Consider the following 26,473-nt stretch of genomic DNA (forward strand, 5'->3'; position numbering starts at 1 on the left):
CAGACTCGTCGTCCGATCGACCTTTCGCTACATGTGACAGGGGTATAAGGTCATGTACAGCAACCCTTGTAAGTTGCGTGCACGTGGTGGGCGACAAAGCTGGGGTTTAAACTCATGACTTCTTGGTCCACAGGCACGCACGGCCAAATTGTTATGTACACTACAGAAGACTACAAGCATGTTCACAATGTACAAATGTATCACGCATATGTATATTACATCTTATCCATAGAAGAGAAATAATGACATACCCCAGTCCCTAGTTAGGGGTGGGGGCGTGTTATATCAGTAATGTTAGTTTCATTCAATGAATAAAAACAACAAGTTTGAAATCAGAACTGTGTATGTCTTAGTAGACGCCACCATCTAGCGATAGTAAGCCGCCATTACACCCTCTTCAAAACTCGCCGGCAAGTTTTTCCCGATGGGAGAAGGATCGTCTGAAACAAAAAGAGGAACAAAAAAAAATTATGCATATGTACATAAATTGATGTATATAATACTGAACAAAATGTTGAAAATCTTTCGTATACATTATTTACTGTTTCTCATTGTTTGTGGTTCATTAAGAATGCAAATGACGTTTCGATTGAGCTTGGATGTATCCAATGTTCACTTAATCGTCACTCTGCGTTTACGTGACTAGCATACTAAAATGAAGAAATGTGTCCCGTGAGACACAGACAGACCAAAACAAAACTCTAATACCTTCCCGTGATCACGAATTCCCCCATTGACCCCATGACCTGGACTGTCTTGTCTGATCACATGTAAATCAAATATATCTTTACCACACACAAGTGGTGACCTTTGCTGTGACCTTATCTTCCCACCCACTTCCTACCTCTCTGCTCACAATGTATTCAATAACTACATTCATAGATTATGTGGGCATAGTTTCACATAATTAGGCACATTAAAAGAAAGTCCCGGTATACTGAAACAATAATAAACAGGGACATAACAGGAACGAACGCGTGTTACCTTAATTACAAGAAAAATATATATATTACCAACTCCAGCATCCCTTTGCTGTCAATCCGGCCTGTTTGTACGAATTCGCCATTTTGTCTCCTGGTTCGCGTCACCAATCGACCATACTCATCCCAGGAAACCTCGGACTGCGCATGCGTATGTGTAGAACCCAAACAAGACGTGTCAGTATGGTATAAATTAATCATAAAGATTGGTATTTGTAGGTAAGCTGAATTGTCCGAAACGAACAAATATACAACCAAACCTTAATCATAAGGCAGCCATCTTTTTTTTTCCTTTTCCTTTTCCTTCTTTTCTACTCAGTCGTAATCCCATAACAAGACCCACTTTAATGTTTTGGGTTTCATATACATCATTTTGTTTCTTATGATTAGCTACAAAAGAAGAAAACAAAATAAAGCATTATTAGACACAACTATTTGCTAGCGAAGACGAACAGGTTAGCCTTTAAGTGTACTTTATGTGAGAGAAAAATGATAAGGTGGTGACATAGCTCATAGCATTGAAAGTTACACTCGGATTCTATGTCAGAAACTTCAGGCGGTACTGAAGCGCCGACTAGCATTAGATGATGGTACTGCAGCCAGGAACGTACGGAAGATACATTATACGTCTGGTTTTGCAAGAAGTTGACGGAAGGTATGGATTTTGTCATAGTCCTAAGATGTAGTAAATTGTAAAACCAAACAGGGTTTAAATAACCACAAACCTTTAGCAATGCTATACTATTGATCTCGCACCTGAGGCGTCGCCAAAAATAAAAGATACCTGAAAATGACCGAAACCCTCGATATGGCAGTCTATCGGCGGCTGCCCAACAGTAAGGGTCATCCCAGACGTTCTGTTCTGGTCGACGTACTGACGGTAGGTGATCTGGTCTCCGTTGACGATCCATTCTTCCACACGACTTATTTTGAACACCTGTACCATCTTGCGAGTAAACCAAGGCATACCTGTTGTACCAGAAAAAAATAAACTTTTATTTTTATTTTTACATGATAAACAAGTAACTTGAAGTTACTGAGGCCCAACAAGCAGAAATATAAATAATTCATTCCCCGTTTCACTCAAAATATTCAGTTGTCGTTGGGAATATTAGTATGATGCATTGACGTTGTTTTTGTAAACGTGTACTACATACATGTTTTCATTGTCATGGTGTCACAGGGGAGGGGGGCATGCCATAAAACATCGCGCTGTTTTCTTCCTGTGCCTAGTAGATTTGTTTGCAATTGTCCGGTCGAAGTCCCCCATGTGTTATACTGTATTCTCTTACATGATTGTGTTTTAAAATAAGAATTACGTCGCGTCGGTAACGGCCAAGACAGTTTCCGACAGCGAAGTGGAGTCATAACACGGTGTCTTACAATGTTCGTGGTCCTCTAAAACCTAAGGCTCAGTTGTACATGTCTTGTTTTAGAAAATTGTTGTCCTAGGTACTTCTCTGGTTCATTCGAAACCTTGCTAGGAACCATACGACCTACTAAATTTAGTATACAACTACGAATCGCATAGACTTGCATAGATTGCGTAGATATTGTCTACAAACGTTTGACTATCGACTGTTAGATCTACCTTGTTCACGAAGAAAGTCGTCATAGTTTTCGTTCTGAGTGTGGTCCTGAACCCATTTACCGTTGATGGCCTTGGCGATTTGCTCCATGTATTGTTGTTGTTGTTGTTCCATGTTAGAAATTTGTGTGTGTCTCTCGAGTCTGTTTGTCAAACCTTTTGCGGGCTCGGTGACCCTTGACCTATACCTGGGGGTGAAATCTTATCTTCTAGTAAACAATAGCGGCAAGATCACATGCACAGGTGAACTGTAACCTGTTTGGCTGCACATAGCTAGGTCGTATGGAAAACATTCTCCGAAACCTGGCCTATGCCTATGGGGTTTTTAGTGGCCCCGTCTTAATTTTACTATACTTTGTTCTTTTTTAGGCTGCCTACCTTTCCAGTCGACCTTTCTCATAATTATCATACCACATCGAGATCGATTACGTACTTAATTTAACGTCAAGCCCAGGCGTACGTTTCAAAAGACATAGGTGGGTGGCAACACTTCAAACACCGTAGCGGTCACCGAGGAGCAACGGTATAAAGTTACATCAGGCCAATACAGTACGATAACGCTATGGTTAAACTAAGATGTTTCAACAAAACTTAACCTGATTTTCGGGTACCCTATTAACACCCCGGGCTGGATCATTAACCCTTATACAAATGTATATTCACTATATGGGATTGTTAAGCTGTTATTAAAGGAAAGCATCAGAAAATCTTCAATTCATTATTTTCCAGTAGTTTACTCATTAAAAAGTTGATTTACGTCAATTTTTACATTAATCCGCCCAATATGACCCTGTAGACACGTTTTAACTTCGCGCTCTCCTCCCCTCTCCCGCCGCGCTGGCCGATGACGTAATGGCCTCGTTCTGATTGCCTGCGCGCTGACGTCACAAATCAGAATTGAAACTTCTGGCCATGCCAGCCATTTTGCTCGGTGAACCTCGGTCCCTTCGGCGGGAAATCACACCGCCATTCTGGAAGCCAGTCCGTTGTTGTTGACAATTAACTTCGTGGACCTGTAAGTCGCGTTGTGAGCTGTCTACGAAGCCATGGTCCCCGGGAGACTGAACATGAATTAGCTTGTCTGCAGCGGGTGAACCGCGCGGCGACGGGACGAAATCAAAACAATGGTTTTTGGGGAGGTTCACGCACCGTGCCATTCTGGACTATTACAAGAGCGAGTTCGGGTCAGTTCTTACCTTCTCCTTTCCGAACAGCACAGTGATAATTACACGTAAGCTTCCACGAATTTTGGTTGAATTCACAGTTGTAGACCTCGTTTGTTCTACTGACAACATACCCTTGATCGCTACATATCGAACAACCCCCTTTTCGCGCCGAAACAGATAGCACCACAACTTGTACAGATCGTGCGAGTTACGCCTCGCCTCTCACTTTATTTTCTGTTTCTCGGGTAAATTATCTGGACTGGTCGGTTTTTCAATCATGTAGCTTTGGCGGATATTGCTGGGGGTTCATTCAAAACAAATCACGGACTCTGAAACGAAGCCGACATTTCGCGCCATTCACAATGCCGGCCTGTGTTGTATGTAAAAACAACAAGGCTGTATGTATGTTTCGGCGCGGAAGGGGGATCGTTCGATATGTAGCGATCAAGGGTATGTTGTCAGAGAATGATTTTTTTTAATGTCCCTGCCAGTTGGACAATTGTGAATTCAACCAAAATTCGTGGAAGCTTACGTGTAATTATCGCTGTGCTGTCCGGAAAGGAGAAGGTAAGAACTGACCCGAACTCGCTCCTGTAACAGTCCAGAATGGCACGGTGCGTGAACCTCCCCCACCACCATTGTTTTGATTTCGTTCCGTCGCCGCGCGGTTCACACGCAGGCAAGCTTATTCATGTTCAGTCTCCCGGGGACTATGGCTTCGTAGACAGCTCACAATGCGACTTACAGGAAAGTAATTTTCAATGACAACAAACTGAACTCCAGAATGGCGGGGTGATTATTTACCGCTGAGAGGACCGAGGTTCACCGAGCAAAATGGCTGGCTAGAAGTTTTGGATCCGTGACGTCATACAATCTCAGACGATCAGAACGAGGCCATTACGTCATCGGCCAGCGCGGCGGGGAGAGGAGGAGAGCGCGAAGTTCAAACGTGTCTACAGGGTCATATTAGGCGGATCAATGTAAAAATTGACGTACATCAACTTTTTAATGAGTAAACTACTGGAAAATAAAGAATTGAAAATTTTCTGATGCTGTCCTTTAACTAGGCATACATGTAGCTATTTAAGTACGCCTTCATTACATTACTATTGAAAGAAACCATTGATCTGATTGAACTAATATTTATCCATGCAATACATCGTAGAACACACACACACAAAAGGCAACATGCTAACTTTAGACAGTCAGAATATGGGTGTACATTAGAAATTAACAAACAATGATAGGGAAAATGAACTGATACTTTATTATAGCAGGGAATGTATGGTGTTTATTGAGCAATTTGTGTTTGAATTCAACGGCATTGTACATGTGTATGATATTTCAGCAACTACTCCACAATTCTTTGTCCTGTCTTACTAGTTAAGCTTCCATTTCGTTCATATATTGTAGGAATGTGACATTTTATTGAAGGTAAAACAATCAAAAGACAATTACACTACTTTCACCCAACGACTTTTTTCAGATAAAAAAAGCAGCAAAGCTATAAGGTCCCTTGTGAGTGTCGCCGATTTGAAGTTGCAAAATTGCTTTAAAAAGCATACATCTTAAAAGAAAAATCACAAGTTCCGTTTAGAAACTGTGCATTTGTTGAAAGAAAAATTACATGTTCCATGCATTTTCATTTCAAGTTGAACCTGCGTTTAGTGAAAATGACGCTAGGTGGCGTGCCTACGCAGTGAAACAGACAGTGAGATCTTGGTCAGGCCTATGTTGTTCGATGTGCAGCATTTTGTAGCTGGAAGTTGGATGGTTCTCTCTACTTGCTCTTCTTGTAGTGCCGCTTGCAAACCACGTCACCAGCGGTGCAGGTCTGCACAACAAAAACAAAAAATAAAAGCCTGCATTTACTGAATGAACCGCTAGATAAAACATTTATGAAAGCAGTGAAGGATGAAGTAAATACATTTGGCTTTTTCTCTAGCTAGATATTATGAGACGATTGCTGAACCAATACCTTAACCAAATGGTAGGTCATTTATACTTCTCAAGATTGAGATCAACATACGGAAAATATATACGAGTAACTACGAAATTTAAGAGCTATTGTTTTTGTAACACAACGTAGCTCTGTCATTAGACAGACCAAAACAATTCGTCCCGGTAAATTAGTAGCCTCTTCCATTATGTGGTCTATTATATCTGATTAACGACGAGTTCTACCACCTCTGACCTGTATACGCACTTCCTGCCATCACAGCAAATCTGAACATTACGGTCATATCTTCCCACTCACTTTCTTTCACTCCAAACCACTATGAACACTCACCAACCAAAAGACATAGTGAAAGCATATACTCCGTATAATAAAATAAAACTGCATGCATAATCAACAATAGAAGTTTATTGCACCGACTCTCCTCCTCTCCCAACCTTCTTGGTCCATCCCTATAACCAGATGTTAATGAGATTCCCCTACCAGCAGCAGTGCATCGTCCCCCTGCAGCTCCCTGATGTACAGCACGTCGCCGATAGGGGGCCCTCTTTTCTGCGTCACCACTAGTTTGTCCCCATCCCAAGTAGCCACGGACTGTGGAAATGGAATAAAAAATACTTGCATGAACTGACCAAAAAGGTGTAAATTACTAAACATAATGTTAAGAATATTTTCAGCCATCGCGGTTTACATCAAAAATAAGAAATTAAGGATCTTTGTAAATTTGTTGTTTTATTTATCTTGGTAATTTCTCGCTATTTCCGCCTATGCTTTTTCTTGCCAGGATACGGGAACAACTTTGGACCCGGGCCAAACAATCCTTCCCATTCTGTCAGTCTCCGCTTACACCATCTTCCGCCTCATATCCGATCACTCTACAATATTCAAACGTAACACTAGACACACGCCAAGACAAAGACTGAAATTAAATCATCTCGGAGATAAGAAATGATTTTAGGCCAACTTGATACAAAAGCAATAATAATCTTCCAACTAGCCGGACGACGCCATTTTGTGTGACATTGGATTCGCCGTTCCTTGAGCACAGACGCCCGAGTTCAACAACCTCAGAAATTTCCCAACATATTCACTTAGAATCACCGGGTCATTCGGTCTCACTGGACAAAGTTAAAATCTTGGGCATAGAGCCAGACTTTTTCGCTTGAGAAGCCTGGTCTACATCAGAGCTTTACAACCATCCCTGAATAGAGACGGTGGGCGCCATAGACTTCCTGCAACCCATGATCCACTGCTTACTGAGTCACGCGTTCTATCTGCATAACGTGACGTCACGACAGCAGTGGATTGTTCATTCCTTGACAAAGATTGGTGGTGGTCAGTCAAAAATTTGGGTGAGTCCAATTTTTTTGTCGAGTACTACAGATAAACTAGTTCAATATTGGGCTACTGGCCGGACGACGCCATTTTGTGTGACCTTGGACTCACCTTGACCTCCTTGTCGTCAGCTGTTTTCTCGTCGAACTCCTGGTCGATATCGAACTCCACCACGGTGTTCTTGAAGGTGGTGGACGTCTTGACAACGAAGTGGTTCCCAGTCTGTGTGATCTCAGTGGTCGGCTTGGCCAGGGCGCCCATCTTACGGAGGGCCATGTTCACTTCTATAAGGGGAAAACCGAAAACAAAAAGTCATGAAGTAAATTTGTTAAATCTTCTCCTGATGCTTTCTCGATTGGGTAATATATTATAAATGAGAGAAATTTTACTATCATTTCCAAACTGTAAACACCACAAAATATTGTATGAAGGCCCTTCAATTCATACCAAACCCGCTAGAGGGCTCAAACTTATGTGCCTTCTTCCAGGGCGCAAGAGCTATCTATTCTACCTCAAAGTGACTATACAGCTTATTCAAAGCTGGAGATAGAAAAACGTGGAAGTTGTGCTGCAGTACGAACGAAAGCCACATGGGGCCCCGAATCTTCTTTTTTCCTGATTGGTCCAGACCTAATCATTTACAAAATCAACATTCATTTATATTTATAACTTCTGGGATTTGGGTGCTAAACCGCAAACTACCTTCGAATCGTTGCCGTAAGTAATATGTCAAGATAAAAACCAGAGGTAGAATTAAAACAATCTGTCCAATAATGCGTATCACGTTTTAACACCAAACATGTACATAACTATGAAACATATCGATGAAAAACAGTTCAATTCAATAAAATAGCAGACATTGGTTCTAATATTTTTGTTAAATGGTACATAACATTCTGTGTTTTTCATACTGTAAATGCATTTAAGTTCGCGGGGATTTAATTTCGCAGTAGCGGTAAAACTACTAAAAGGACTTTTCGCGCTGGATTTAAGTTCGCGGTAACACCATAGACTGCAGTCTAATACCATAATAGAAAAATTCTCGCGGTGGTTTTAAGTTCGCGGTGAAGTGGTCACCGCGAAAACCACGAACATTAATCCACCGCGAACTTTTCTGCATTTACAGTATTATATTGAATTATATTTTCCTTCTGTTTTCTTTTATATAAATGATCTGATTTTCAGTATGTATTTTGTATCATCAACGTGAACTTGCCCTTTGAATTGCGTGTTTGAGGAAGTTGAAGAATAGTTAATGTACCGTCCCCTTCACGCCTTGAATGACGGATGTCCAAACAAATCGAGACGATAACAACTTCCTCTCTTCTGGCGATCATTGCCAACCGTACATCATTAGCATGCATGGGTGGGAGCTATGGGGTCATGGGGTCATGACCTCTAGTCGCTCTCACAACAGGAGGGTCTCATTCTACGCCTGGCTGACATAAACCGAAACGACAAGGGGGAAGCTTTGAATAATATGTAGTATTATTTTTCTTTGTCACCTCCATGAAAATGAAGGTATTATTTTTAGTGTGTCTGTGTGTATGAGTAACGATGTAGGATTTTATGTATTATGAACACTTTTATGAACGAAGCGGATAACGCTAGTTCTCCTATATTCGCGGGGTATCTTACATCCGTTTTTTAAATGGCTATTTAGGCATATCAAGTAAACGGACGGTGTTTTCCAACTGTAATTTTTCAAGACATTGCCTTTAAATGTTTTATTTTCAAACCATTGCAGCGTCCGTCAACTTAATATCCTTGAGTGCCTTTTTTCGAAACCACGAATATAAGTTACCCCGCGTGATAAAGGTGATCTATCGTTACATAAATTAATTTGACAAAGTAGACAAAACACTAGTCTGACATATATGTATGTTAAGATAGTAGAAGAAATCCCATGCAAAGGGTGCGAACTTCATTCCTATCAATTTTTGCAAACGATTTCTTCTTTGCCCGCATGAAAACAAAAAGTTGTCCAAATCTACATGTAAAACTGTCTTGCCCGCATGGCCAACGTTTTCGAGTCAAATACGCGTCGCCATTGAGTCATCAATACATGCAAACCACGTACAAGGCTGGGAGCGTAAGTTTTCCACACGTGTCATTTCATATTATGTATACTGGTCGTCATGTCAAAGGGTTTCATGGAAAAATCTCACTCCCACGCTATCGCTGTGAGGCCACAGCAAGTAAATTTTATGGATAACATGCAAAACATATTCAAAATCTATACTCTAACACTGTCCAAGCAGAAGTTCGGGTCCGGTTGTTTTTGATGTGTGTTTAAGCATTTTTGTCGGGTATTCTATTTTGTACTGTTTTCTTCATGTCCGCTATAGTACCAAATCTAACGCGAAACCGCAATAAAATTCAAGAAAGGCAAAAAAAAAGACAGAAGCTTCCCGAGTTTTTAGAGCAGAGACTTAAATCGTTCAATGAAGACTTGAAGCGGTCACCCACAGTCACTTACAAAATAAAGAACGCCAAACAAAAAAAATATTGCCGAATCTTATAAATACAGACTTTTAACTTCGTAAAATTAACTGAAGCGACAAAACATCGTGTTACATACAACAAATCTTTTATTTACTCCAATACATGTATTCGCCAACTACACATAGGGAATTTGTGTTGTGGCCCATTATCACTTACCAAGTTGGCAACTACACTCAAGGCTACAACACTTGTGTCACTTCTACAAGTACACTCAAGGCTACCGTTTCCAATTATAATCAAGGTAACCAAATTTTTTCCCATTTTCTATATTTTCTTGTCGTGTTGGTTATTTCTGCATCTGAAGAGAAACAAAATATACGTTCTTTTTAAAACCAGGCTGAAATTAATGCGAGTGGTGATATGATCCATAAAATGTATTTGCTGTGGCCTACATTCCTCCATTCAAGCGATGACAAGCCCTCTGAAACGTCCTTCGCTTCGTCAGCAAAAAGCGTACATTATTTGAGTGAGAATTCTACAAGAGTGTGGCGAAAGGATTCGTCACAGTGAGATGTTTGAAGAACAAATGAAGTATGTGTAATGGAAAACCAATATGGCGGCGGATCCAGTCGCCTAGCAACCGGGCTATCTATCGTTTGTGCAGCTGTCAATCACATCTCTGGTGATGTAAAGTACCGTGGACTACCCATGATGTTGACCTAAATTTTTTAGCCTGTTGTGTCCAGTCTATCGTGGATTGGGTGGGTTGTCTTTGGGGTTGTACGAGCTTTCCACCGCCCGAGTAAACTTTGGCACTCGGTAGTAGTTTTACGAGGGCTAATCGCACTCAAATCGCACAACACTACATACCACTAGTTAGTACCAAAGGCTATAGAGCACTACCACGTGATCTATCTTCAACCTTGCCAACGATTTTAGGTTAATGCAAGAAGATTATAGGGATCGGGGAGCTCTTTGAATAATTTTATAGTAAAGTATTATATATGAAACATAAAAGAAGTCAAATATTAAGGGGTGAGAATACATCAAAATATCGTATAGTTCTAAAGCTCTAATATCAAGTCTCATTCTAAATGAAGAACACAGCAAAGTCTATCCAACTGTTGAAAACTAGCCTATTTTACGTGTTATAAAAATGGTCTATCTTTAGTAGTCAAATATCAATAACCACAGGCAATAAGCACAGGATTGCATTGTACAAATGTTTGTAGTCGTAATGCTTTAACAAAGTGTTAAATAAAAACTTTACCAAATAAAAACTTTACCATTTAAAATACAACGCCAGGATAAGCCATAGTAACAATGGCATTCCGTGGTTAATATTTAGGCCACGTCTCTAAAGACCAAAGATTTATTTAGCACAGAGTAGACTAGTAATTGTATGCAAATTAGCAAGGAACAAAGGCTTGTGTAATTTTCGCGGTGGGGGCTTGTCGTGATAAATTTGCCCAAACAGCAATGCAAGCGGTTTTAAAAAGAGTCAACATTTTTTGACAGAACTTGGCAACGTAGTTTCCTTGATCATGAGTATTTGGCACTCAATTCCCTTGTACACTGTACAATCCAAGGAGACTGTTAAAGTTTTAAAGTCTTTTTTTTCTCCAAGGTTATCCTTGCCTGTAAATACTTCTTGGGAGCATGCATATGTTGGCTCTGGAGCCGAGGAGTTGGCCTGTGTACTAGTAGGCCCTGTAAACAGTGTTACATCCAGGCTAGGACTTTCGGTGTTTCGTTAACATTTTATGTGAATAAATGATGAAAGACCTTTTTTGGTGCATTTCTGCCTTATCAGCTTATGCGGGAAGCATTTATACCCAACTACGCAAATTACACAAAGCAAGCGAAATTACCGCTAGACGTTTGATGAGGTAATTTCCGCGCCCTATCGACCGTTACATGCTGGTATTATCACCTCCATATACGCTGACAGCTCATTTTATTTGGGATGGATGTTTCTTTCAAACTATGCCTCATTAATCGGTTTCAAACTTTGAAAGTGAGCATTTTGTTGTATCGGGCTTCTGCAAAGACTTTCCGCAAGAGGCATCTGATTTCTTAAGATAAGATAGCCAACGTAACGTAGTATACATTGTAGACGTAGTAAGATATGATAATATCATATCATACACTGTAATTATACTGATCTGCTTTTAGATGACAGTGTACTCACACATATGACCGTCTCCGTTTCAATAGCCCTTGGGCCACACAATTTTTAGGCAATCACCACAGCAGGGGGCTAGTCCACCGATAGTGTTGTACAGTCAAACTTGCCCAAGTCGACCACCCGTGGGACCGGGAAAAAGCGATCGATTTGGTCAGGTGGTCGGTTAGAAGAGTATCGACTCACAACATACCCGATGCATAGTTTAGATGGTTTCCGTTGTGTTTAATGGCAAATAGCAAGCACACGCACGTGCATCCACTGTCATCGTTATTTTGATTTGAACATAACATCGTAATGGTAGTCAAAATCCGACGCAAACTGGCCGATTTCGGCAAAAAAAATTGCGCTAATCATCATCGGAAATCTATGACACCTAAAAGATGAAAATGACGCCGTCGTTATGGGCAGGGATTTGTTCCTGTGCGGTCCCAATTTTTGTCGTTGGCCAGGTGGTCGCTGTAAAGAGGTCGCTAAATGCTTACGTAAATGGGGAATTTTCGGGACCGAGAAAAAGCGGTCGTAATGGCCAAGTGGTCGCTAAGAAGAGGCGGTCGCTTGGGCAGGTTTGACTGTATGTAGGAACCAAACTCCCAATCTCTTGATTCAGAGCTAGAAGCAAGGTCACCAAGGAGGTTATTACACAGGCAGATAACCTTCCTGTTGACAAACTACTACGTACGGTACACTTCAGTTCAGTATGCCTAACATCTGTCAGTAACGTGTCACATATGACACTTCTGTCTTCACTTGACGAATTAAAGACATGAGTGAAATAAGTACTAGTAGTAGTGTATAGGCATCTTGGATAAAGGACGAGGAGGGTGGAAGAAAGAGTGAATAAAAGAATGGGGAAGGAAGAAGTAAAGGAGCTAGTTAGTACGGAAAAAGTCCATGCTGAAAGTAGCAAAACAAAGCCAAACTTTCAATCCTGCCAGACCAACTTTGGACCCGGGCCAAACTTCTTATCCTACCAGTCTCCGCTTACACCATCTTCCAACTCACATTTTGTCACTCACGACAGTATCAAATATAGAGTTAATGTAGTTGTAATCATTCAATACGTAGAATGTTTGCGAGGTATTTGATTTGATAAGACGTGTGAGAAATGAACCTGTAGAATGCTTCTGTCTTCTCTGTCACGAAGAGTAGAAGCCATTTTCAGTGAGCTCAACTATTTGTAGATCATTTTAAATAAACTGTATTGATAGCATTTCAAATAGACATATGTGTACAAGACAGCACTGATCTATTCTAAACACGGTATTAAACATCTATTGACGTCTGTTTAGATGTGGCTCGGGTGATTTTTGCCACAGCTGTACCAAACTAGCCATGTCTGATAAAAATCAACACACGTGCCACCGATATATCTCTTTGCGAACCCCTGTGGCCTTCCATTGCATTCATGCATAATGTTCAGCATATCTTTGTTAGTCTGTGACCAGACCCTCTGGTCGACAGACTTTTAGTTTTGTCACGTTTACGCGCGTTCGCAGCTGTATCTGTATGTTCCCGTTGTCTGAATTCTATGTGGTTTGGCAGGTCCTTTGTACTGAGGTTGACGATGATGCACGTGAACTTTTTTTTGCGGCAGGTGGTTTTATTATGGATTTTATGAAAATAACACCCCTACAATTTGTTCGTCTTGCGGTGTTTTGGTCCAGATCCTCTGTATGTGGGTCATGGTGTCATTGGAATTTGTCAAGCAGATGTGTGGTGTTACCTGATCGTCAAAGTTATTCGCGTTCGCATCGGTATCTGCATGTTCCCGTTGTCGCATACGTACGTTGTTTGGCAGGTCATCTGCACTGAGGTTGACGATGATGCACGTTGTTTTTTTGTTTTGTTTTTGCGGCAGTTGGTTTTATTAGGGACGCAATAAAAATAACACCCCTACAAAATGTTCATCTTTCGGTGTATTAGTCCAAATCCCCTGTATATGGGTCATGCTGTAATTGAGATATTGCAAGCAGATGCGTGATGTTCTCTGGTCGTCAATGTAACGCGCGTTCGCATCTATATCTGCATGTTCCCGTTGTCGCATACGTTTGTGGTTTGGCAGGTTCTCTACACATAGTTGGACGATGATGCAAGGTGTTTTATTTTTTCGGCAGCTGTTTTATTATGTATGTAATAATTTCAGAAATCACCCCTGCAAATTGTACGTTTCACAGTGTATTGGCCCATGTCTGCATATGGTGCCCGTTGAGGTAATTGGGTATAGTTAAGCAGATGCGCGATATGTGCAAGAATTTTACGCGCGTTTGCTTTCTACCTCTTATTCAACAAGTTTATCCGTACTACTTTATGTACCAGCATCATGGACCCCGGGATTCACCCATTAACACTGTGTCATGCTACCTTATGGCTTCACACTAGTTAAAAACTTATCGCACAGTTCATCATCAACAGCTGTGTGTTATCGTATGTGGGACATGGGAACCGACATCTAATGTTCCACTAATGACCCTGTCAATCAAATACCTCCTGTCGCCGTTTGCAATGAAGCGTGTAAGAATTCTCGTCCCAAATGAAGTTTAGCCATATTATATTCCCGGACTTCGACTAAGAAACATCAAGGTCCTATTCCGTATTTCATACTTATTACGTCCATAACAGAAACATGTTAAATACTTGGTGCGTTTGTCAGTCTGCCTGTCGGTCTTGTAGGTGTGTCTGTGTGTGAATGTGCCTGTGTATTAGAGTAGACCATCCGGTAACTTATCGTCACCATATCTTTTTGACTTTGGCCACATGTTATCTCACAATCCATACCTGTTTAGTAAGATTCACATGGCACAGAAATATTAGGCAACTTTAGATACAACGATATATCTAACACCATGAAAAGAATCATATAGGATATAAGCACAACGTCACACACCAAAGAAGACAAAATAAGCAACATATACCAGACCGACGTCACAGACTATGTTACCTACGGTCACTTGTTTATCTTATAAATATGTGGGGTAAATACTATAGGGGACGGTATCTTCTATCATCTCTATCGCACGATCTCCCAATGACATATCAAGTACAAGTATGACCTAGTTGACCTCTTTGACCCCATCAGTCGTACGATGTTATGACGTCATAGCAAACTTACACCCATGACAGGACACACTTGTACCAGTTTGGCGCCTACTGTAAAGGGTTGAATATTTGCGGTGATTTTATGTTATGTCTCGCGGTAAGCTCTTTCATCGCCAACTTTCTTTAAACAACTGCAAACATTTCATCTTTTACAGTAAATCCCTGCATTGCAGTTTCAATCGCAAAATTAAAGCCACCGCAAACGTTTCACATTTTACAGTAAAACACTGCATGGACGTTTTATCCAGGAACTTTGAAGCCACTGTAAACACTCTATTTTTTCTCCACGAAATTAAACCCCTGTGAATATTTTTTCCTCCTTTACAATATTACTTAGATAACCCCCATTCATACCCTCACACCATTTTACACCAACTGTTAGTGTTACGTTACGCAGTGCAGTAGTAGGTATTTTCCAGCTGCAAAAACCTAGCTTGATGTCTGTTTCTCATTGTAACTCCCTGTCCCCCGTGGTGAGATGGTACTGATCCGTGCATTCCTTACACATCAGTGTGCATGGATCAAACCATGTGTCAATGCAATCCTCCTGTTTGTACTTGGACTTTTGTGGCCATGTTGGTTTCAAAACGGTTTTTGAATGCTCTCATGTACCAAGCACTAATAGGGCAAATGTTGATCCATATATGTGTGTTTAATTGTACTGTAATTAGCTGTTATACATGTAGAACTTACGAAAGTCGCTGTACTTTTGTCGTGTCAATAAAGATTATTATGTTTGAATAGCGGAAGGGCATCTTTTGGTTGGGGCTGCACTCGTTTTTACGGAAGGGGTGTAACCTTGGGGATCCAGTGTTCGAGGAGTTGCTAGTGGGAGGGCTAGTAACCCCTCCCTGTAAAGACATACTTACTTAGTATCCTACTACTGTAACAACTAGGCACAGCCTTGAGCGACATTCGTGAAACTTATCAGCATTCAGTTCTATCAATTAGGCCTAACCACGTAACCTACGTAAAAATGAATACAAACTTGCTACTAATACAATTTCATTAATCTATTATTTTATCAGTAAAAAAGTTGCTATGGAGTTTATCGGAACAAAATCTATAGAAGCTATTGTCCCGTGTGGACTCTTCTATTGTTAGTTGGTTATGGATATAAATGGTTAGTCACTTGGAGAGTTGCATGGCAACTTTTAAGACAATAGTGTATTGCTAATTTACGGCTAACAATGTGATGAAATTAACTTTTTTTCCTTAGTGTGGGCAAGGAGATAAAGATACCCCTTCTTTTAACAATAGACTGGTTACTTTTTACACACATTTGTTTAGTACCTGAATGCCAGCCAGTTTTGATAGTCTCTACCAGATTGAATTATCCGGCTATTATACTTTTTTTTTATAGGGAGAATAATTTGGCAGAGAAGCTTTGCTACCAGATGAGTTGACCGGTCGCGCATGAACCTTAGCATTGTCTGACTCCCCTGGACAATTCCCGATTTTTCCCCGGAGTTCTACGAGCCCCGCACCCCCGTAGGAAGGCCTGGTAGAGACTACTATTTTCAGTGCTGATGCACAAGCCAGTCCCTCTGTTCTAGAACCAACATGCCCGAGGCCGCCAAGAAATTTCACCACGGCCCAGTTATAGTCTTATAGAGATTAGGGGTAAAAAATCCCGGCTTTAGTATTAAAAAGAACGTAATTGTCAATGTCAATAGTTGTAACTCAAACCAACCCCGTAAAATTTCCCGGTGTGCGTTAATGAACTGGGCGGGCGGGCTACTCTCCTAGCACCGTAGAGATAGCGGCGAGATCCCGATGATATTATTAGTAGGCTAAGTTTTGTAACGTTCTTTAGATCCTGGTAAAAGATGTCTCAGTGTTTGCAGAGTTTATTAGTTTAAAGGGGCATCAGACGAGAGGAGGTCATACCCTCGCGGATCCTCGGACAGTGTTATGTGACCAAACATCCACTTTGTACGTGACACATACTGTAAATGCATTTAATTTCGCGGGGATTTAATTTCGCGTTAGCGGGAAAATGGAGAGTTCGCGGTAGTGCCAAACAATGTAGTCACATACTGTAATGAGAAAATTTTCGCGGTGGTTTAAAGTTCACGGTGAGACTGCCACGCGAAAACGCGAACATGAAACCACCGCGAACATTTCTGCATTTACAGTATACCATAGCCTGGTAACCATACCATCGTGAACTCCCCGGTATCTCTTCGGTGCTGGGAGCGTTGCCCGCCCGCCGAGTTCGCTAGCGCACGTCGGGGAATTTTCAACGGGGTTGGTTTTAATTGCTTCCATAGGCCAGCAAGGAGAAATTAAAATTCCGGGTGGAAAAATAGGTTGTCAGAAAAAGACGTCTTCTTAGTAGGACTTGGACCTAGGCATATCACCCCTTATATCCGGCCCGCTTAGAATGGTTACCAAGTCAGCCAAATACAACATTCACACTATTTCGTCGCGCAATTTTTAAGTGTCGTACGATTTTCATACTGCCAAGTTAGAAATTATACAATAGGCCATCGGAAGTGATCTACGACAAGGTTTTCCCTTACAAGACTACCGAATCTCGTACGACTAATACACGACGCTCGCACGACTCGTAAACCTGTCGTATTTGACGGAGATTTATGTCGATCTTCACTGTACCACCACAATGCCACGTTCTTTTCAAGCCTTTCACATTTGTACACACATAAATACAGACCCAATTTTTAACTATTGACAGACAAGGAGGCATTGTTATCTGCAGACGCCAGGCCAAATAAAATACGACCCAAACAACGCAAACATTCAGCCGTAGTGTAGGTCTGTATCAAGGAGCGTAAGAAAAACTTAAAAGTCTGAGCGACGTCTTACCAAGTTTCTTCATGAATTCCTCGAAGTTTTCGCTGCTGTCAAGCTTCCATGTTCCCGAGAGATCGACCGGCATGGTGAAGAAGGGTTGTTCGGTGTTGGATGCGGGGAAGGCCGAAGAGGTTGTGTGGTGGCTACGATGGTCGAAGTCCGGAGACGAAGTGAGAGGGTCTTGTAGCGACGACGTGGGACGAAAGAAAGGGGGTGGGTCCGGGTGGAGGCTGGGAAGGGGGTGTGGTCGGGCGATTATTTGAACTTTGCCCTCAAGGGCCAAGAAAATAACGGTGCCGTGTCAGTCAACTGGGAAAATAGGACGGCAAGGGCAAGGAATATTCCATTCGTTAGAAACTGTGGGGTTGGGTGCCTTTCCCACAATTTTGTAATGTGATCATGAACAAAATTAAATTCCATAAATGTAGATATAAATTTGGATGTGTCAATAAAATCAATACCCCACTTCTTACATTTAATATAGACTTTTCCGATATTATTTCAATATGAATCTAAAAATGGACGAGTCTAATGTTGGTCATACGGTTGTCACGCGCTGCACATACAGTACTACAGTGTACATAGGGGGCAGTAGGAGAGATGGCCTTGTTAGATATCTACTGCATCCGTTTCTACATATATTACAATTGTATGGCATGACTTAGATTCTTGCCAACTGCCCCTGCGTAGTCATTGCTAGGCTTTGGTAATCTCAAATACAGCCTCTTCCAGGCATTCAATTTGGGGAATGCCTACCGACTACAGTAGTCTCTTGCAGGCTCTCTGAGAATGGCCAATTGATGTAACATGTGTATATGTATGAGTGAAAATATAGAGAATAGCAGTGTAGTAGTTAGTAGCATAGTGATATATTGTAGTAAGTAATTATAAACTGTCAGTGACTTCGTCTGTCTAGCCTATTTACAGAACTAAACTTCGTTTTATGTGCTCAACGAGTCCATTAGCATTACATTAGCTAGCGCTGCGTTATAGCGTTAGCCTAAATCTCACTCTTAGCGCCCAGACTGCCTGATTTTTAGTCCCCGGCTGCGAGAGGTTTTTAACACAGGCTTAGTCCCATGAAGTCTGAGAGACAGGCTATGTATTATATCAATCACTGAAAGCTTTTCTTGTCTTTTTTTCGTGTAGGGATGGAATTAATAGTTAGGGTTAGACACTCTGCTAATATTCTGTTATAGTCATTGAAACGATGTTTATGGTCGTCTCGGGGTGCTTTATTTGACCATGTATTGTATGCATATATTTGAGTGCTTGTTTAGGCCACATTGCCTTAATTTGTTGGATGCCATCCGCGCGCATTTATTTTCGCCTGTTCTCTCAGAAAAATGTGTCACCCAATATCAACCAGAATTTCATGTTTACCGGAGGACCTGCTCTCCAGGGTAGGGGGGAATGGCAATACAAACACGATTGAAATGGCGACGATTATCTCACGCAGTCTTACTTGAGGTGAACATAAGACAAACCAAGCCTGGGAAAGAAGGCTGCCATGACGAATATCAATAAAGAGAGATTAAAAAGTTTTCTATGTTTTCTGTTATCTCTACGTTGTTGCCGTACACAGTCTTGATGGTGACAGATTGCACCGTTACACCGCCTATGTTGACACAGTTGTCTACATTCCGTCAGCGTTACATAATGCAGAGTCCATGGTCCACTTGTGTATGGCGGGACCAATGAAAAACATCGTACACGTACACGTACACATGTGTGTCGATTACACATTGGTAACCCTGTAAATATAGTGTAAGAGAACGTTCAGTTACTTTTCTTTGAATGCTTATGTCTCGTTCTCAAATAGTTCATTGTATTATTCTTAAATAAAAGAAGACAAGTTTTACTATGTATTTGTCAGTACATGTACACATGTGTGTCTATTACACATTGGTAACACTGTTACTATTGTGTAAAAGAACTTTCAGTTATCTGTGTTCCAATTCTTTTGTCTCGTTCTCAAATATTTTATTGTATTATTCTTTAGTAAAAAGAAGACAAGTCTTACTATGTATTTATAAGTATATACGGTACACATGTGTGTCTATTACACGTTGGTAACACTGTTACTATTGTGTAAGAGACCGTCCAGTTATTTGTGTTCCAATTCTTTTGTCTCGATTTCAAATATTTCATTGTATTATTCTTCGATAAAAATAAGACAAGTTTTACTATGTATTTGTAAGTACATGTACACATGTGTGTCTATTACACATTGGTATTAAACACTTTTACTGTTGTGTAAGAGACCGTCCAATTATTTTTCGTTCTCAAATGTATTATTATATTATTCTTTGATAACAAAAGGACAAGGTTTATTACGTCTTTAATAGTATTCCATTTTCAGATACATTTCTAAAACGAAGTTTTGAATGATTACGAGTCCTCAAGAAATGTGGTACAGCCAGGGACGTTTAAAATGCATTTTTTGACTATAAGAATAGGAGGCTATTTCTCATTAGGCTATTTCTCATTAGGTGCAGTTAATATCAATTCTGCTAGGAGGCGCGAACACAACGTGTAACAAAAGACCAGCAAGGTGAATATGCCAGCATGTTCATCACATAGCTTTTATTCTTTAAGAAATGAACAGAATATGAAAATTGATATATTCTCCCTTTTCTTTACAACTTGGCAACCGATCATATGATCATATCATAAACATTTGAAATATAAATTCACTTATGAAAGTATACAAGTGATTATATCATAATTCTTATATGATAATTCCCGAGATGACACATTCTAGTTTCATTTCATATCGACATTTTAAACAGTAGATTAAAAATTCAAACGTCATATCTTACATAGTGTGGAATGGTTTGTATAATGCCTATGTCTCCTCAACTCTGATTGGTCCATAGTTATCAGCATTGTGATTGGTTCCGAATTTGCACCGTTCTAATAATCAATAGAAAGTTGGACTTTTGAACCCTAAATATGATTTTTGTCTTTGCAACAAAAATTTTTAAGGTATTTTTCTCATACTTACGTCACTCCAGTTTGATCAAAAGTAGAAATCTTGTAATTCTTCAAAGACAGCACTTTGTACATAATTATTAGATAAACATTTTTTGCACCTCCTCAATAACATTTGATGCTATAGCTAGTCGAAAAGGCAAAGCAAGTTCATAGATTGCTTTCTTATATATACTAATATTTTAACACTCTTTCAATTGCACTTTGTAGTACCTTTTTTACCTTAATTTACTGATAAGACGTGATAAAGAGTTTTTACAGTTAGTGCCAAACTAATTCAACTGCCTGGACGGTATGGGATCATTAAACATGCAAATACATACACCAAAAAGTAGTTACTCACGCAACTGGATATGGTTTTGAAACGGTCAGACGTTTCGGATAGAATCCACTATCCTTCGTCAGTGACACCATTATCACAGTGTCACTGACGAAGGATAGTGGATTCTATCCGAAACGTCTGACCGTTTCCAAAACCATATCCAGTTGCTTGAGTAAATACTTTTTGGTGTATCTTATTACCAGGATGTCCAACCTACGTGTCATACATATACATGTATATGGTCAAGTGGAATTTATGTACGTAGTTAAATGATAATGATAAAGATATGATTATAAGATGGTTGAAAAGAAAACAAAACGATTCTTCTAAGAACCTAGATAAAGACTTGCTCTGTATTTCTTCTTGGGTATAGTTACTGTAATAAAGCTTACTTGTCAGAAAGTAACCTGTCCAATTTTAACGTCACATTTCCACAAAGGAGCCCGGTTCGGTAGTTTTTAGGAACGGAAGTACAGTATAACAGACAGCAAAGAACACAAAACAGACCAACATTTTACGGTATGCCTTGTACATATTTATAGGCATAAACTTAAATCCATCGTATCTACAAACAGCTCGGCCTGGCTCCGAGTAGGCAATGTTTGCGATTTGAAATCGGAAAATAAATTTGTTTATCAAGAGTATAGTTTTTTATTACACAAATTAAGCTCATGACAATTTTTAGAATGTTCTTGTGTTTAGTTGTCTTTTGCATTACACGTTTCGTTCATGAAAGCTGCCAGGCTGCGCCCCGGTTTGGAAATGTGACCGAAGTATATACAGTTGTTCTGTCTCGCTTACATAGTCCGGCTGTGGTTCAAGTGAGAGAGTCCATGTAGTGTATCTGGCTGTGCGGGGGGTTGACGGGTTGGACGTGTTCGGCTTGTGGGAGGTTCATCATAGAGATGTTCCGTTCTCCTTTCTGACAAGAGGAAACAGCACAGTTGGCTTAGTTTTTCGTGATACGTACATAAATAGTAACTATGTACACAAATGATTACTTAGAATGATAAACAGACTCATGAAGACATTTCTTTGTTATAGAAATAGATTAACTCATCAGAAATACAATTAGAACTATTTCTACTAACACATTTTCACACGTACACGTAAAAAGAAATTCAGTGTACTAAAATGTACAGAATGATCCGATAATGCATGATGTGGGAAAATCAACATACAATACCACACTGACATGGCCATAGGAGGTTTATATTTTTTTGAAGAATTTAAGGGTTGTCCTCTGTGTTTTATGGTATTTCTTGATCTGTAAGGCTTTTGACGAGAACAGAAGACAAACTGTTCCTTGTCCTACGAAAACATTCTATTTAGCATCTGAAGTTACAATGAACTAAGGAAGTAACAAAAAATCATGCAAAGCTGTCAACAATTTTTGAAATTAACGAAATGTATACGTAGACTTCCAAGTCGATAAAAAAAATTCAGAAGTTGCTCTGAAAGAATTGTTTACCTGTTGTTTCCTCTGACGTAGTTTCTGCACCGTCTTCGCCAGAACGAAAATTAGCAGCACATTCGCCACCACCGATGTCAGCAGAATCACCACAAACATTGCTATATTCACATAGAACATTAAATTTGGGGTAGAGACAAATGCATAGATTGCCGTGTTCCAAAATATGATATTGAATCCTGGTGCTGGTGTAGGGACCGCAGCTCTTTGACCCCCATTGACATTGATTTCCTTGATGATGTCGACAGCGATAGAGAGTCCGCTGGCCGTTATGCCGGCGTTGACGAGCTGCAAAAGCAAGGCGACAACTGCGACGACAACAAAGACCGTGGTGACGAACTGTGAAGAAAGTCCGAAAAAATTAGTTAGTACATTCATCATAACAGCATCCCCAAATCAGGGAAACATAATGTCGAATTCTTAGATGTTTGTCATCCCTGGTCATGGCACCAGAACGAGGCATCTGGGTATTCTGATATATTGCAGACATAAGTATAACATCTTCGTGAGTGCATTTCACATACACAAATTTTAAGTGTTTCTGGTTGTCCAACCGACCCTAGCAAAAACCTACCAACTCTAGCTTTTATCTTGGGTCTTAGGTCCACCACTGTGGCAAAGGACCAAAATTTATTATCTGAATAGTTATAAAAAGTTTAAGATTTTCTTACAAATCTCCTATATTTTACACTTTATTGACAGATTGCGACTTAAATAGAATTGTGTGAGAATGTGTAGTTAAGTACCTTAGACGGATGTTTGTTGTTCACAATGGCAAGACCTCCCGTCGCAACGACCTGTAAAAGATCAAATCTTTCAGCAAGAATCTTTATTATTACATTTAAAAGCACTAGTATATAGTGTCCAAAGTTTGCATAGCTTAGCAAAAGGACCAACTAAGAATTCCTCAACTTTGCTTCTTGTTGTACCTTCTGTTTGCTCTGAAATCATGCTTCTATTAATTTTGCAATTGCCACAAAATTTCTATTACTTTTTGATTAACATCTCCTTTGCAATTGATTCTTATGAATTCGGATTTTTTCCCTGCCTCCCTGCCTGGTCCCCCTTATAACAAAATCTATCTACTTACACATAGTCCACTCCACAATGGAGCCCCGGCCATGGCGTGCCACGTCATACAGAAGAACAAGCCGACGGTTCCGACCACAATACAGGCCACACCCACTCCGATCAGCCAATAGGCGAGCGTCGCGCTCAGGAAGATAACTTCGTCTTCCGTCGGGTCTTCGGACTTTTCCGGATACTGCGACTGCGCAGTAGGATACGCTTTCGGTTTCTGACGATATTCCTGAAAAAGACATAATTCATATCGGTGAATAATCATTTATGACAAATTTTGGCGATTTTAGAAACTATTGGAAAAAACGGATGGATGATTTGAATTAGAACAGAAATATTTGGTTAAATGTTTGATATAATTTGACTGACCTCGGCAAAAGTCGACTGTCCCTCGGGATGACCTCGGTCTTCATCGGAGATGTCCTCCAAAGACTTCGGCCGTCGGACACCCCCAGGTTTTGGTGTAGGCGGGTTGTACGTTCCATGGTTGAAGGACCGCTCCAGCGATTCTTTCGGTGCATACGAAAACCCTCGGTTCGGCTTCTTCGCCGGGATTTCGTAGCCGTCGTTTTGACTGCTTCGGGAGTTTTCGTCGTCCGATTGGTAGGAGTCGTCGCGCGGTCGGTACCGAGAGGACGCGTCGGAGATGTATCCATTCTCTCGCTCGGGGTATGGGCCAGCTTTTGGTACAGGTCGGTAGGGGCCCTCTGGAACGCGGGGTGTGCTGGTGTTCTGGTACGGGGGTTCTCCTCTACTGGAGGGATCCGGTGGGTAGTCGGGACGGAACCCTGGAGCAACGCCGCCTTGCGAGTATGGGTGGCTGTGCATGGGTTGCCCACGGCGCTCGCCAGGTGGCATGTCATGACCACGACGGTCACTAGGTGGCGCTTCATTCCTACCGTACGGGCCATCGGTTGGAAATCGTGGCCCCCATGAGACGTCGTCCCTGTCGTATGGAGACCTCCCGCGTGGTGGCTCACCCGGTCTGCGATGATCGTTCCTATCGGACTCGAAATCTGACGGAGCTCTTGGGTCGAATGGCGTGTTCTTCCGCGCGTTGCGCTGTTCTTGTGGTGTGAACCGACGGTTTGGTGGAACTTGTTCTTTGGGAGTAAATCGCCTCTGCCCTTGGTTGTAATCACGTGTAGGCAATGCGTCGTCTTTGGGCGGGAAGCGGCCGTGGTCCCTCTCGTCCCAACGATCTTCCGGGTTGTACCTAGGTGGTGGCCCGCTTGGTCTACGGCTTCGGGGTTCTTCAGGTCGGAAGCCTCTGTAAGGGTCGCCTGGCCCTTGAGCTCGTTCTCTGGAAGGATTCGTTTCTCGTTCCCGAGGAGGATATCCACGACCGTTGGGACTGTACCTGTGATCACGTGGATCACCTGGTCGACGCCTTTCGACGTCAGGTGGGCTCATTTTACGCCGGTTGATTGGTCGGTCTTCTCCGACACGTGGTCGGCCTATGTCGGTACGGTCATTCAGTCGGTTTCGTTCGTCGTCTGCTCGGCCTACGTCGGGACGGTCGGTCGGTCGGTTTCGTCCTACATCGGGTCGGCCAATTTCGGGACGGTCCTTCGGTCCGTTTCGTCCCATATCGGGTCGGCCGAGTTCGTTGGGATCATAGCGTCGGTTTCGTTCGGCCTCCGGTCGGCCCGACTCCCGAGGCGGTTCTCTCCTATCGTGGCGAACCGGGCGTCTCTGTCCGAAGTCCGGCTGACGTCCGTCCGACTCATACCCGTCGTCATGCCTACCTCCGGTAGGGGATCCCTGGCCCCACCCCCCCATCTCCTCACCCCCTCTTGGTCTCCCCCTTTCCCTGGCTCGAGGTTCGTCCCGATCGCTCGGTTTATCACCCACGCCGTGCCGACTTCGGCTCTCTTCGTAATCACTCGGAATCGGGCTGTACGGCTCCGACTGGTTCAGCCCTCCGCGAAGCCGTCCAGGTCCGCTAGGCGGCTCTCCTGCAAAGCGCCAGGCTTTGGACGGTCCGTTAACGTTCCTGGCTGGAAGTGGAGGTCCTCCCGGAGATTTAGCGAACAGTCCCCAATTGTCACCACCACCACCACCCCTTTCGGGGGAAGATCGCCAGAGTCGGCCCCGTTGTGCGTTGGCGATGCGCTGAGATTCCTGGTCGGAGTCATCATCCGAGTAGTCCGACGGGGGAATGACCGGTCGACTCATGACCTCTGTCTAGCCTCTTGAACTTTGACCAATCAGAAGGTAGCAACCTGTGATCGACAGTCAATGGCTGTTAATAATTGTCAAAACAGCCTTTCCACTTCTTGCTTTGTTTGATCACCGGTTAGATTTTATTTGCCGTACTAATTCTCTTTTGCTGTACATGTCTTTCCGGATGTAGTGGGCATCAAACTGACTATTTTTATGATTATCATTAAACTAGCAGGAAAAAAAAGTCGTTAAAAATAAGCATCATAATCAAACAACAAATTGAAGATCTCTACACCACCTTGAAATATTTAGAGTTTTTGGGGGTTTCTTAATTCCTTCCTAGCCAACACAGACGTTACATCTGTTTGTAGTGTGTACCCGTTCGAAACAGATTGATACTGAAAAGTACAATCTGCATAAATACAAGACACTTTTTTAATCCACTCAGACTGAAAATCAAGGATCTATACTCTTATCAATAAGTGCGGTGGGTTCGTCTACGTGCTAGAGATGTAGCTCTCCTAAAACACGGGACCTTCATTTAACATCTTATTCGAGCGACGCCCCTAACCGTAGTTATGTACTCATCTGCACTTTAGTCGAGTTAGGAAATATGATAAATGAATAAACTTTATCGCTCAGGATTGTACTGCAGGATACAACGTATGGCAACAGCTACAAAACTACGTACATATAAGAACAACAAAATATTTTCAAACATTATAAGTGTTACAGCACAGTCATGTATGAGTGATCTGGTCTCGCATTTGGAAAGATGTACAAAAACTGATCTAGGTAAAATATGTAGATCATATGAGTTTGACATTTTAGCATTATATGGAAGATATCGGTCTGCGTCCCATGTAGG

At 41.6% G+C, this 26,473-nt stretch overlaps 3 protein-coding genes and 1 long non-coding RNA gene across 4 annotated transcripts in view; 1 reads left to right on the plus strand and 3 right to left on the minus strand.

Annotated features, from left to right (window-relative positions):
* Positions 1-6: 6 nt before the first annotated feature.
* Positions 7-2,764, minus strand: LOC118404620. The gene is made up of 4 exons (XM_035803848.1): positions 2,572-2,764; positions 1,765-1,949; positions 1,014-1,121; positions 7-440 (listed from the first exon to the last, which is right to left on the minus strand). Exons 1-4 carry the CDS (start codon positions 2,681-2,683, stop codon positions 387-389), a joined length of 459 nt encoding a protein of 152 aa, XP_035659741.1. The 5' UTR covers positions 2,684-2,764; the 3' UTR covers positions 7-386.
* The window catches only part of LOC118404622, a 29,182-nt gene continuing 4,458 nt past the window's right edge, over positions 1,750-26,473 (plus strand). The window contains exon 1 of the long non-coding RNA XR_004829784.1: positions 1,750-1,860. This is a non-coding gene — a long non-coding RNA (uncharacterized LOC118404622). The remainder of the gene's footprint in view (positions 1,861-26,473) is intronic.
* LOC118404621 (fatty acid-binding protein, brain-like) lies at positions 4,978-17,815 on the minus strand. The gene is made up of 4 exons (XM_035803849.1): positions 17,585-17,815; positions 7,138-7,310; positions 6,175-6,285; positions 4,978-5,568 (listed from the first exon to the last, which is right to left on the minus strand). Exons 1-4 carry the CDS (start codon positions 17,655-17,657, stop codon positions 5,515-5,517), a joined length of 411 nt encoding a protein of 136 aa, XP_035659742.1. The 5' UTR covers positions 17,658-17,815; the 3' UTR covers positions 4,978-5,514.
* On the minus strand, positions 21,223-25,245 carry LOC118404618 (extensin-like). Its single transcript, XM_035803847.1, has 5 exons — positions 23,809-25,245; positions 23,450-23,668; positions 23,106-23,156; positions 22,360-22,698; positions 21,223-21,810 (listed from the first exon to the last, which is right to left on the minus strand). Exons 1-5 carry the CDS (start codon positions 25,219-25,221, stop codon positions 21,706-21,708), a joined length of 2,127 nt encoding a protein of 708 aa, XP_035659740.1. The 5' UTR covers positions 25,222-25,245; the 3' UTR covers positions 21,223-21,705.

Source organism: Branchiostoma floridae, chromosome 17, assembly GCF_000003815.2.
Source record: "Branchiostoma floridae strain S238N-H82 chromosome 17, Bfl_VNyyK, whole genome shotgun sequence".
NCBI classification, from domain to species: Eukaryota; Metazoa; Chordata; class Leptocardii; order Amphioxiformes; family Branchiostomatidae; genus Branchiostoma; species Branchiostoma floridae.

What these genes read in the sequence shown, in the direction of transcription:
- LOC118404618 (XM_035803847.1), bottom strand. Translation starts at nt 25,221, where the DNA reads ATGGGGGGGTGGGGCCAGGGATCCCCTACCGGAGGTAGGCATGACGAC. An exon ending in GACAGTCGACTTTTGCCGAG is followed by an intron (nt 23,669 to 23,808) that starts GTCAGTCAAATT and finishes TGTCTTTTTCAG; the next exon opens with GAATATCGTCAGAAACCGAA. An exon ending in TACGTCAGAGGAAACAACAG is followed by an intron (nt 21,811 to 22,359) that starts GTAAACAATTCT and finishes TCCTCTTGTCAG; the next exon opens with AAAGGAGAACGGAACATCTC.
- LOC118404621 (XM_035803849.1), bottom strand. Translation starts at nt 17,657, where the DNA reads ATGCCGGTCGATCTCTCGGGAACATGGAAGCTTGACAGCAGCGAAAAC. An exon ending in CTGACGACAAGGAGGTCAAG is followed by an intron (nt 6,286 to 7,137) that starts GTGAGTCCAAGG and finishes CCATTTCCACAG; the next exon opens with TCCGTGGCTACTTGGGATGG. An exon ending in GGGACGATGCACTGCTGCTG is followed by an intron (nt 5,569 to 6,174) that starts GTAGGGGAATCT and finishes TTTGTTGTGCAG; the next exon opens with ACCTGCACCGCTGGTGACGT.
- LOC118404620 (XM_035803848.1), bottom strand. Translation starts at nt 2,683, where the DNA reads ATGGAACAACAACAACAACAATACATGGAGCAAATCGCCAAGGCCATC. An exon ending in AGGGTTTCGGTCATTTTCAG is followed by an intron (nt 1,122 to 1,764) that starts GTATCTTTTATT and finishes ACGCATGCGCAG; the next exon opens with TCCGAGGTTTCCTGGGATGA. An exon ending in GCAAAGGGATGCTGGAGTTG is followed by an intron (nt 441 to 1,013) that starts GTAATATATATA and finishes TTTTTGTTTCAG; the next exon opens with ACGATCCTTCTCCCATCGGG.